The 13,284-nt window shown below is 36.8% G+C and overlaps 1 protein-coding gene across 2 annotated transcripts; it reads right to left on the bottom strand.

The window, feature by feature from the left end:
- Positions 1-55: 55 nt before the first annotated feature.
- On the bottom strand, positions 56-12,690 carry LOC107853689 (kinesin-like protein KIN-13A). 2 transcript variants are annotated; one of them, XM_016698662.2, is made up of 14 exons: positions 12,463-12,690; positions 11,682-11,810; positions 11,327-11,564; positions 10,309-10,530; positions 9,584-9,775; positions 8,268-8,372; positions 8,115-8,192; positions 6,975-7,056; positions 4,433-4,595; positions 3,395-3,724; positions 2,163-2,381; positions 1,474-2,080; positions 1,326-1,391; positions 56-720 (listed from the first exon to the last, which is right to left on the bottom strand). In XM_016698662.2, exons 3-14 carry the CDS (start codon positions 11,510-11,512, stop codon positions 538-540), a joined length of 2,433 nt encoding a protein of 810 aa, XP_016554148.2. In that variant the 5' UTR covers positions 11,513-11,564; positions 11,682-11,810; positions 12,463-12,690; the 3' UTR covers positions 56-537. The 2 variants fall into 2 exon arrangements, with proteins under 2 accessions (XP_016554148.2, XP_047268715.1); XM_047412759.1 differs by lacking the exon at positions 12,463-12,690 and adding an exon at positions 11,984-12,075.
- Between the last annotated feature and the right edge of the window lie 594 nt (positions 12,691-13,284).

Below are 13,284 nucleotides of genomic sequence, written 5' to 3'. Positions count from 1 at the left end.
GAAAAAGATGTAATATAACAAGAAGATTTTCCATCATTGCCAAACAGCCAAAAGCTAGTCAATCCAGTTCACTAACGCTTCTGATAGCAAAAAACAAAAAATACAACAGGATTGCTTGATACACAGAGTGAAATCATCGAATCAACAATATTGTTACAAGAAAACACATAGGTAAAGTTGTTAGTTACAATTGAACATCTAACACTTTAGCAACATCACACAAAGTAACAGATGTGGATCTCTGTCCGCATTTTCAATAAAATCCAAATCTGATCACAAAAAATTTAAAAGCTCGGAAACGCCATGTATTGTTTCCTTTCCCAGAGTATATGAAGATGAGTTGCTTCACTTGTTGTTAATGACACGAGTTGTACATCTATAGTTCCTTTCATACAATTTGTTTTCATATGCACATCGTAATTTCACCAAATCGGTTGTGTAGTTAACTACATTTGAATATTACAAAAGACGGAGTTGTACAATAGGGAAGGAAAGAGAGAAAGAGGGCCATCAGTTCACTTACAGCTCGAGTGTTGTCTAGCGTGGTACCCTCTTTCTACTCAGTATTTCCTGCTCTTTTAGTCGATGCTGGAATCTGGAAAGGCGAGCTTGAAGGCTGACCAAGCTTGCTGCTTTACGCGACAATACATAGCTCAATTGTGTTACATAATTGTCAATGAGACTTCCAGGCTGATCAACTTCTGCAAGAAGTTTCATTTCCTGGTAAAGGAAAGGCAACAATATGTTAATTGTCTCAACTGAAGATTACTAATTTATCACTTGCTCTTGTACTAGTTTTAGGTTGGTATTATGAAGAGTTAATGGGCAAAAATACACCTAAGATATCCCGATTTTTCGAATTTCATAAGTTGTGCAGACTCTTCACCTTCGATGCAGGCACCCGTGTTGGATTCTCCAAAAATACTCTAGTTTTGGCAAATCCGACACGCACCCATTGACATTATTGAAGAGTACGAGCAACATTACAGTTTCATACTTGAACTATTAGGAGTGAATTTCCTACTTGAACCACCACCAACTATTTTTCGAAACACACCTCAACAATCAATTGTTCACTTTTCCTACCTGCACGATAGTGATATTTCAGGTAAGAAAAGTGAACAGTGATAGTTGAGAAGTGTTTGATGAATAGTTGGTGATAATTCAGGTAATACACCTGATAGTTCAGGTATGAACTCGAAAAAGGAGATAATTTAGGTGTGTTTTTGACGCTTCACTCCATTATGAACAATATTCTAATTTTGCAGGGAGATGATGAAGTACTAAGAACTTCATTAGACCAGAATAACTAGGATTTTCCTTACTTCACGAACAATCTCCATCGTATCTTCAATTTCCTTCCTGTGCGCAGCCATCAGGGCCTCTTCTTCCTTTACAGCATCAAAAAGGTCATAACTGTTATCAATCAGGATATTTGACGAGATGAGAAGTAAAAGGGCATCATAGGCTAACCTGCAGTAATTCATTGATATTATCATCAGGAGGGGGTGAAGAAGGTTCATTTTGTTCAGATCCAACACTTCTTATATTAGGTATATTTGCATTTTGCTGTTTATAATTCATAGAGGATGAATCAGAGCTCGAGAGATCTTTTCTTGACAATTTACCCGACTTTTCAGGTTTCTCATCACGATAACCTTTCCTCCGAGGTGGAGACACTTTCTGCACCTTGTCTTCTGTATCAGTTGAACTTTGCAAATTTGGTGCCGACTGCATTCTTTGACCGGCTGGAACACCATAGCTATTCTTCGCCTCAAACCTGTCCCTATCCATACCACCAAAATTTGTCCCTCCTTCATCCTGACCATTGGAAGTATGATTTGAAGAAAATCTAGGTGGTTGTTTATCAAAAACACTAGTGGAGTTGTATGATGTGGTTTCTTTCTCCATAGCTCTTCTATTCGCTTCTGGTACTTTAGATTCCTGAGGTTGCTCATAAGTATCTTCCACCTCGGTAGAAGCAGCAAAAGTAGTCGCTAGAGAAGGTTCCTTGGTCTGGGCAGTCACGCTTGCACTCTGATTTTTGTTGGTGTTTCCACCTTTGGATAGACTTTTAACCCTGTAAATGCAATGTTAATACGCTCTGCGACGTAATAAAAATGAATAAAACATTTAACTGGTACAAAATAGGCTAGAACTACCTGTCTGCATATCTTAAGGTGTTGAGTGTATGTTCACATGATCCAGCATTAGGAGAAATGCAGGAAATCATAACAGTCTTCGAGTTACCAACAAAGGAGTCACGAAGCACTTCAGTGAGTTTGCTCCCACGGAACGGGATATGAAGCTGATCATTGTCAAGAGCACGAATACACTCCTTAAGAGCCAACAAGCTCTTGTTAATTTCGGCTCCCTCGATTCTAAAACCAAATAAGAATGTCGATCTCAGAGATACGTTACTTCAACATATTGACAGCAAAGGGTCATAGAAATGCATTTAAGAGGGGAGGAATAAAAGGGAAAGCAGGGAAAGATCTAGAACTCAAACACTGAATGCTAATTTATAGTTTGGTTCCTAACTCGCCGAAGTGAAAGCTAGATACATCTCTGCAATAAAATTTAACATATTTGACAGTCAAGAACTTTTCAGAGTTATAAGAACCATCCCTTCAGCATTAAGTACAGAAAAGTAGTACGAAACATACAACTTCATCTGCAAAAGTAGAATGAGAACGAAAAAGAACAAGAATAAAGAAAGATGTAGCCTTTGTTCGTTACTGGAATAATCATTCAGTACCATAGGAATCAGTGGTGGACCCAGACTTTTTCACCAAGTGGGTTCAATATATAAAAAATAAATGCCAACAAATGAAAAATTAAGGATGTTTTTAGGAAAATTAGCATGTTTTTAGGAAAAAAAGTTGAAAAATAAACCTTTTTTTAATCCAAAAACATGGCTGCTGTAGCCTGTAGGTTGCTGCTTAAAAGTATTATAAAAAGGACTGCTTAAAAAGTTTTATAAAAAGAACTGCTGCAAGATAGGTTCAAACTCGCGACTTGGACTTCCGAATTTGAACCCGCTTCCATTGGACCAGCGCCTTAACTTGTTTAAAGTGGGTTCAAATTTAAATATACACTGTTATACTTACAAGGACTGATTAAATATACACATATATACAGTATAATTTTTCGACGAAGTGGGTTCATATGAACCCACTTGAACCATAGTGGGTCCGCCCCTGATAGGAATTCCAGCTGGACTATGTTAATAACTTTTTGAAATAGACATCTTTCCTTTTTTCGGGGATAAGTCTAAACTTTTTGAAAGGGACTAGCTCAACCTCCAAGGAAAAGATAGAAGTGAAAGAAATCGAAGAATCCAATGAAAGGTATATTATATAAAAGCAGCCAGATTCATTCCATGATAAGGTACCTTGTTTGTCTGTCATTATCAGTAGTGTCCGCACCTCTCTCACTACCTGCAAGGTCGATGAAAGAAATCTTCCCGACGACTTTCCCAGCCTTGGTTTCATTTCCATCATTATTTCGTCTAGAGTCCTTAACTTCATTGTGTTTCTTGACGACAAGTTGTAATATCGCGTGTGATCTTGATGATTCTTCATTTGCACCAGTGGAGCCTGTACTTCTTGAAGCGTTTCCCCTCTCAATATACTCTTTCACAACCTGCACATCTGAAACTTCAAATTCCTGAAGCCCAACAATGCAAACCTGCTGACGCCCGTCTTCTCTCATGCAGAGTTTCCTACATAAAAGCAATGGTAAGAAAAAAATGAAATATACGGTATCGAAGAACATGAAGTTCCATATTGATAAAATAAAATTACAGGTTTGACAATCCTTTATCTTCAATAACTTGGACAACAAGACAACTAAAAATGATATTGCGGTGCCACAAGGGCTCTAGTGGAAAAGAGACGAGGACAAGATTGGATAATTATACTTTCATGCATATTATGGACTGTTTGGGTAGAGAGAAACTATAGAACTTCTGAAGCAAAAAAGAGGACTATTTCTTATGTAGAACTTAAAAGCATTTGATCTTTAAAGTTTTGGTAGAGATAATGTAAATGACTTTGATAAATCATAGAATTTTTTGACTCACTTCAACTCGTACGGGAGTATCCAAGGACTTTTGAATGATATCGATACCCCCTTTGTACTGCTAGTTAACAAAATTAATCATTAGAAAAAAAGGAAACAATACTTTAAGTCCTCAAGTGTCTTCCTCTCTGCTTTTTATCTTCCTTTATCTTTTGTGGAAAATTGTCTATAAGATTAGATACCACCACAGAAGGAATGTTGGAGATCAATTCAGAGGCTCAATATTGCCCATTCTCATTTTTGTGTTATGCAGGGTAAAACCTACTTGAAAAAGAGAGAAAACATGCCCCACTTAAAAAATCTATTGACATTCAAAGAAGAGCTTTTCGATGCAGGTAAGGATACTAACTTTCTATCGCTGAGAAGATCGAACAGCTTCCCGCCATATATTTCAAAAAAGCTGAGCCACAACTTGAACCACTGATTACGATAAATTGGCTGATGCAACAATCTAACAAGATCTTCTGCAGCTCTGAGAGGCAATGGTTGCATTGTGTATGTTTTACCACTGCCTGAACCATCAATGAAGAAAATGGAAAAACATCAATTCTTATATAACCAAATGAGGAGCTGCCCACAATAGCAGTGGCCAAAAGTACAAAGAAACTGTGGTAAGAAGCAGAAATTTTAATGAAAGATGGTGAAAAATTCATAAAATTGGCTTACTGTAAAAAATGCAACTCCCTCCTGACCATGTGAGAAAGATGTGGGACAGAAATCATACACCACTTAAATAATTTGAAACATCTAAAAGCAGAAATATGAAGAATAAGTGTGATGCAAATCACACAACATTATTGTGATCGTTCTCTACTAGATTAGTACGCTGTTTATAAGCATGATGGTCCAACAAGTCTGGATCCTAAACAATCTCTCTTTTCTGGCTGTAAAACTGACAAATCTAGAGGGTCATTTCAAAACATGCAAAGTGCAACCTGAAAGCAAGGATTTGGAAACTCGAGGAGGTTAAGGGTGCTATTCGTAGGATTAATATGGGTAGAGCATCCGTGCCAAACGAGAACCCAGTGGAATTTTGGAGGCAGGGAAGTTATGGAGTGGCATGGCTGACTGAGTTGTTTAATGCCGTTTTCAAGACCGTGAAGATGCCCGAAGAATAGAGATGGAGTACAAGGATCCCGTTGTACAAGAACAAGGGTGGCATTCAGAATTGCAACAACTATAAGGGTATCAAGTTGCTAAGCCACACTACAAAGTTTTAGGAGAGGGTGGTGGAGATGAGGATGAGTAGGGGCATAGCTATTTTCGAAACCAGTTCGGATTCATGACGAGACGCTCAACTACAAACGTCATTCATCCCGTAAGGAGACAGGAGCAGTACACAGAGAGGAAGGACTTACACATGGTATTAATCGACCTAGAAAAGACTTACAACAAAGTTCTAAGGGAGGTTCCATGGAGATGCTTGGACGCAAGAGGAATCGTACACTACAGCGATCACGTACATGTATGATAGAACCACCCGGTAAGGATAATGCGAGGAGACTTAGAGCACTTCCCAATTTTGATCAGTTGCACCAAGGATCAACCCTTAGCCCGTTTGTACTTGCCTTGGCAATGGATGGATTGACGCAGCAAATCCAAGTGAGGTACCATGGTGTATGTTTACGTATGACATAGTTCTAATTGACGAGACTCACAACGGAGTTAAGCTAAGCTAAAGGTTTGGAGACAGACCTTAGAGTCTAAAGGGTTCAGCATAACTTGGAAGTAATGCTTGATACATAAACCATCCATAAAAGAGAAAATTTCAAGTATTTTGGATCTATTATTCAAGTAGGAAGATTGACGAAGATGTCACACATCGCATTAGTGTACAGTGGATGAAATGGAGGCTCGTATCCGAAGACTTGTGTCATAAAAGGAAGCAACCAAAACTTAAATTCAATTTCTACAAAGTGGTGGTTAGACCAACTATGTTGTATGGGACAGAGTATTGACTAGTCAAGAACTTTTTTTTTTAAATTGTGGAAATGAGGAAATTGCGACGAATGTGGAGGAATACTAGGAAAGATAAGATTAGAAATGAGGATATTCAAGACAAGGTGGGAGTGGCTTCGGTGGAGGATAACATGTGGAAAAGGAGACTGAGAGATGATTTATGTGTGATGAGGAGTCGCATGAATGCCCCAATGTGGAGTGTGAGAGGTTGGCTACGGATGATTTCATGAGAGGTAGAGGTAGGTCAAAGAAGTATTGAGGAGATGTGATTAGGAAGGGCGTCGCATAGCTTTCGGCTTACTGAGGGAGGACATGACCTTCAATAGGAGGGTTTGGAGGACATGGATTAGGGTAGAAGGTTAGTAGGTAGCAGTGCGATGTCCCGCTATCCCTTCATACTAGTGATTCTAGTATTGCTCCTAAAGTTCCTTATCCTTTGATTTCTGTAGCTTTATGTTGTTTCCAGTACTTTGATTATCATACTAGTTTTTTTGCTTTACTTACAACTTAGTGTTCATTGTCATGCTTTCACTTCCGTTACTTCTTTTTGGATTTCTTTTTCTTGAGTCGAGGTAGGGGTAAGATATGTGTACACTCTACCCTCCTAGCCACTTTGTGGGACTACACTAGTATGTTGTGCAAATTAATATTCGTCTTGAGATATCAATGAAGTCGGAAGAAGCTCAACTACTTGTGCCTAAGGGGATGTAAACTACTACTACTCTTGCAAGTCAATGCATGAACATATACTTGCTGAACTTTACATTTGACATTCCAAAATTATGGGACCCTTCTCAAATTATGGAACATAAATGATCTTAAGTACAAACAGCATGGTACATATACAAAGTATTAATGAACTAAATATGAGAAGATAAATGCGTGCTTGTACTGAGAAAATGAATTAAGCTTGTAAAGAAAATAAAGCAAACCTGTCTGGCCATAAGCAAAACATGTTGCTTTTGTGCGCTGAAAGATGGTAGGAATAATTGGCTCCACAGTGGCGCGATAAACCTGCGAAGTGTATGAAGAATGATAATGATTAAGAAAAACATTCGAACATAAGCATGTAAAACCACATAAATGAATACTGGACCCTTTTTTTTTTTCTTTGAGGAAAAAATTATGCTGGAACTACTTTCGATCAGAAGATAAAAAAAGTAAGAAAAGGGAAGATCAATCAATTAACCAACTATGTCTCAAATCCCATTAGCTGGGTCAGTTATATAAATCATCTATATCCATTTTGTGCAATTCAAGCCCATTCATTCCAATTCTAGTAAATTATTGTTTCCTTAAGCAAACTAGGGGTTCACATTGACATACAAATAGCTAACCAAATTAGACTACATAATGAAAAAAGACTTAATGTAAGTGTAACAGAAAAGAATTAAGGTTTTATTTTACTAGTTGGCACCTCTTACATGATCCTTATCTTTCATTGTGCTATGTTATTAGCCAAGTCGGTATTAATTATGAGAGATTGTAGGTTCTTAAAATAACTTCCGTCCATATAATTTTTGGCCTACCTAATTCCTTTTTACTCTCATCATTGTAGTGTTGAACCTATTGAGTTATGCACTTGGAGGTCCACATAGTACGCTGCTAAACCATCTCAAATGTGCCTCTTTCATTTTTTCATGTGTTACTTGCACTCTCTAATGTAATTACTTCAAATCTTGTTTCAATCTGGTATGAAGGCACACTATCTTACCATCGCATCAATACAACACAAATGTTGTGGATACGGTCTAAAAGGCCCAAAATTCACTCTCAAATATATTGCTGATCTCACAACTGTCTTTCTAGGTATCTTCTTATCCCAGAGCATGCGCTCCCCATTTTTAACATCATAGTTTAATTCTATGTGATACATCTTCATCTATGCCATTCTCCTAAAAGATTGATCCTAGATATCGAAATTATCTGCATAAGCATGACAATATATCACCATTTATGGAGAAGAAAAACGAAAAAGATTGAAGGTCGTTTGTATAATTTTCAAATTGTTGTTTGGACAAACACAAAAATCGTCTTTGCGATTAACTTCTATTAAAGTGACGAAGTAATACCTCATCATTTGTTATGTGCTCATCTAGAACAGCATCAAAACAGAACTCATGCTTCTCCACATAAGCAGTCAAGTCCACCTTCAATAACATAAAAACCCATAGTTAGTCTCAAACATAAGCTGGTTCATAAATCAGAATCAATAAATTCCAAACCTTTAATTTAGGTTCATGGACAGAAAGAGAAGCATTGTCAGATACAGTGACAATGTCATCCTCCTTCCGAGAAACTTCTTTCTTGTTTAACGGTCTTTTGCGCACCTGGCCAAACATCATGATCAATGTTAGGAATATTAGACGGGAAATAATGCCATATGAGACACATAAAAAGGGGTCAAAACAAAGATCAAACAAGAAATAGTAATAACAAAATATTTTATAGCACAAACAGACAAAACTTAATCAACACACAATAACCTGGAAGGGAACTACAAAAGTATGATTGCAATTTCCAAACACTATCAATTATGCCATAAAACTGGAAAACATTGGGATTGGCAATCATGCTCTAACAACATAGATCTACAGACCTTTAAGGATAATTTACTCTATAACTTAAACCGATGTGGGACCTTAAGAGGATTGAAGATAACAATATAATACCTACAAATGTCAAAATAAGAGTCATGCAGCTGATTACCAAATATCTGTAGGTATTATTATTTCAAGCTGCACATGGATAACCCTATTCTCCAAAATTACCCCGGCCCAGAAAAACTAGATAAGTGAATATAGGCCTTAGCCTTACAGATTTCAAAAATTACACACGGGAAGTAGGCATTGGGTCGAATAGTTCTCACCAATCTTGAAGCAAGTGACCACTTGTTTCAAGTGTTATACGCAACTAAACTGAAACTCCACATGACTCAATGAGCCCATGAGGATCTTCATACCTAAGATCATTTCCAGGATAACTACTCCCTTTGTTTCCTTTCACATGTCGCTCTTCCCTTTTTAGTTATTTCCAAAAAGAGCAACACCTTCTGCTTTTTTAAAACTGTTTGCTTTTTTATAATCCGGAAACCTCCAAGGACAGTAGTGCAATGATCGAAACTTGGTGACAAACGATTTTTTTTGAAAAACTAGCTTTTAGCATTTTCGTTTTATCCTAAATAATAAAATACTCTTATAGGAATCTTTCTCAAAAAAAATATTCTTATAAGAATAGCATAGCATCTTAGCACCAGAAGATGCACAAGGTATATATTTACCTATGTACAATAATCTCATGTAAATGTGTATTTACAAAATTTACTCCTATTATGAGGAAACAGAAAAGAATGTCATCTCATTTCTAGTACATCCACAAATATTTCTAAACCTGCTGTTCACAAAGTAGGGCAATCAGACGATTTCAAACATGCACTGCACAAAATATGTAAACAGCTATGGGTGTTCACAGCCACAACAATGTTTCATTGTCATAACATAAAATGTGCCCATAATTGATTGTTCACGCACAACTGACATACCACTACTTTAATTTTTGCCACATTGTTTTCCCTTGTGTTGCTTTCCTTTTCAACAATGGGTAACCCAGCCGCCGCATCAGTGTCTGGTTGTGCTTTTTGCTGCCGATAGGTCGGGGCATCAAAGTCATTATCAGATGCTCCATTCGATGAAGGCATGAAAGGTGACTGCTCAAATGGTTCTGAAATTACATGCTGTACAGAAAATAAAGCAACAATTATGAACAGCAATTGCTCTCTAGACAACAAGTAAAAGCAGCACGTATGGTCTTTACTCTTCACATAAATGAGATTCAATGCCAATAAGCCACATTTGTATATCTTCTACCAGTATCTGAAAGTTTCAACATCAAATTTCATTACGCCATCTTTGCACAATAATCTCCAGATCTTTGATTTTCAAACAATTAACTGTTAACCATAACCTATATAATTAGGATTATCGTGCAATGTGGCAATAGTAATCCCGATAATCTTATACATGGAAGAGGATACAAGATGGTTCCGCTACTATTAGATAGCTTTTACATAGAATGGACAAAGAGATTCCAAATAGACAACAACCATGTTACCCCCGGGGTGGGGATGTAGTGTGGACTGATGGCAGAAAAGGGCTCTCAAGTTGTAAGTCAGCCAGAGGATTGTTAGTCCAACCTATTCCCAGCAAAACTACATTCTAACAGGAGCAATGCATGTGCCCAATATGAATCCAACTAATATTTCCATACCTCGGATAAAAGCTCTGTGTCATCCATAGAATGCAGATCCAGAAGTCCAGCACCAAAGTCTCCTCTGAATTCTGGAGAGTAAAATCCATCTGATTGTCCAATCCCTCCTGAGCTTTCGGCAGTAGGAGTATATGGCTCAGATGCAGATTCACCATTAAAGTTGAGGTTTCTCATTAGTTTGAAAAGCCTCTGTTTCTCTTCCATAGACTGAGCCCCATATCCCTTCAAATAACATTCCAAGCTTAATTATTAACAAACACGATATGGCACCATCCAAACAAGACCAAGAATGCCAAAATAAACCCACATATGACCTAAGAACCATAAGAAAGAAGGTGTGAGGCACACAAAATGATCAATATTGACCCGTAGATAGAACTCCTCAATATTGTGACTCAGTAGACAGAATTACAGCTGACTGACTAAGGCCAGTGAAGCTTAGCAAGGAGCACTTTAGTGTTATATAGTGGATTAAGGCTGGAATGGTAAATCACGTCAGACTCAACAGTCAACACTAAACAACATGCACGGGACATCTATCTGATAATTCCAAAGTAGTGTAAACCAAATATGGAGAAGGGCTTTTAGACGCTACAGTGGTTAAAAGCTGAGACAATTTAATTTAACTAGTGTAGCAATTATGCTGTTCAGTGTTGAAGCACAGTCTAAAACTATAAAGTCCACATTTGAACAAAATGTATGCAATATTCATTTTTACACTTGGTAACTTTTATTATTTCAACTACGTGTCAGTCTCAAACTAGTTCCGCTCAGCTATATGAAACCTTTATATACCTTATGCTTTTTTTTTTTTTTTTATAATCATGGTGTCCAGACAGCTAGCACGCATCTCGACTAATTCCACGGGATACCTACCACCTCCCACCAGCAATAGGTACCAGGTACCAGGCAACTCTATCTACAAATGCTAGGATAGATGGTATATACCTTATGCTATTCAGGACCATTCTATTCCAATATCAAATAACCTACCAAGGGCAATTAAGGTAATATTTACCTGCATAAGTAGGAGGCGCTGATCCACACCAGTAGAGGCCATTGGAGAGGCCAGATGCTGCAAGCCGGCTGACTGAAGCCATCGCGCCATGACAGCGTCTCCGGCATCACCAGCGGGGCTGGTATTGCCCTGCTGATCATACAGAGCAGTAGCAGCCCCGTTGCTCTGCTGCATCTGGCCACCCATGTGGCGCTGTGATCTACGTTGCGGCGCCAATTTCACAATCTGTTATCACACACTTAAACAACAACAACAACAACATTTTACATCAAAATTTAGCAATTACACCAACGAAAAAAACTCACAAAATTTGTAGATCAAAATTGAACAACAAATCTATGAGATAGAAACTTACAAGGAGGCGAAAAGTCGAAATCAAAGCAGCACATCAACGTGCTTCCACGTGAACAAAACAACCTCGTTTTTGAACCGATAAAAACTATTACTTCGATTGAAATGCACAACAGCACCAGTTCAAATAGTCCTATAACACATAATGCAACTTAAAATTCACATAAATCCATCGTAAAAACAATAACTAAACAACTAAAATAGTGAAAATTTGCAGAATTATAAACAAAAAAAATAAAAACAAAATAAAATAAAAGTTTGTAGATCTTAATTGAATAACATTTGTGAGATAGAAATTTAGCTCACAACGAACAAAAACGAGGTCGCTTTATCGATAAACATAATTATTTGGATTGAAATGCACCGCAACACCGGTTCAAATCCGGCCCAAATTCTTCCTACATCACACAATGCATGCTAAAAATCACATAAATTCATCAAAAAAACAAAAATTGAACACATAAAATAGTGAAAATTTACAAAATTATACAAACAAAAACACAAAAATGCAGGTAAAAATCGCATAAATTCATCAAAAAAATAAACACATAAAATAGTGAAAAATCCGCAAGTCAAATCGGCTTAATAGACAATGCATATTAAAAATTGCATAAATCTATCAAAAAAGTCCAGAATTAGACACACACACAAAAATTTACAGATTTCATCAAAAATTACATAAAAATCGAATAAATTCATTAAAAAAAAAAATTAAAGACATAAAATAGTGAAAAGTCCGCAAAATTATACAAAAGAAAAAGCACATTGTAGATAATTTGCAGTACCTTATAAAGTGAAATTCGCGATCTACAGATCTGAGAGCGATAGAGGAGAAAAATAAAACACTAAAATTTGGATTGGTTGAATTGAATTCAATTTATTGAAACAAATGATAACGATAATAATATATATATATATATAATGGAAGAGAAAAGAGAAAAATGAGTATTGCTTTTTATCATGAGGAACTAAAATTCATTTCATGATTTATTTTTTATTTTCGTATACTATTTGTTTCTTCAAATGTACTTTTTCTTTTGTTATATGTGCTGACATGGTTTTATTTCATTTTTGATCCTTTAATTATTGGAGGTTTTTTATTTTAGTGTTTATGATATTTGATAAGGAAATATTTAACCTTTAATTGATATTAAGATATATTTTTGGTCCCTCTATGTAGATATTGTTTCATTTATAACATGTCTAGAAGATCATGTTACGGAAATGAGGATGTTGTATGAACATAGTAGGAATGATGAGATTAGAAACGAGGATATTCAGAATAAGATGAGACAGACTTCTGCATCGTAGACAAAATGAGGAAAGGGAGATTGAGATGATTTGGATATGTGAAGAGGAGATATGCAGGCGCCTACTGAGGAGGTGTACGAAGTTGGATATTAGAAGGTACAAGGAGAAGTAGAGGCAGACTGAAGTAGTATTGAGGAGACGTAATTAGACAAGATATGGTGTAACGTCAGGATTACCGAAGACATGATTTTAGATGAAAAGGTGTGAAGGATGCGTATTATAATAGAAAGTTAGTAGGTAGTGGAATATCTTTCTTTTCAATGGCTTAGATTGGTTGGTGTTTTGTGGTTGACTTA

This window comes from Capsicum annuum, chromosome 5, assembly GCF_002878395.1.
Source record: "Capsicum annuum cultivar UCD-10X-F1 chromosome 5, UCD10Xv1.1, whole genome shotgun sequence".
In the NCBI taxonomy this organism is placed as follows: domain Eukaryota; kingdom Viridiplantae; phylum Streptophyta; class Magnoliopsida; order Solanales; family Solanaceae; genus Capsicum; species Capsicum annuum.
This window is presented reverse-complemented; position numbering and strand designations above follow the sequence as displayed.

Excerpts from the sequence above, each read along its gene's own strand:
- LOC107853689 (XM_016698662.2), bottom strand. The coding sequence starts at position 11,512 with ATGGGTGGCCAGATGCAGCAGAGCAACGGGGCTGCTACTGCTCTGTAT. Across the intron at positions 8,193-8,267 it reads TCCATGAACCTAAATTAAAG|GTGGACTTGACTGCTTATGT; the intron begins GTTTGGAATTTA and ends ATGTTATTGAAG. Across the intron at positions 1,392-1,473 it reads ATATCAATGAATTACTGCAG|GAAGAAGAGGCCCTGATGGC; the intron begins GTTAGCCTATGA and ends GATGCTGTAAAG.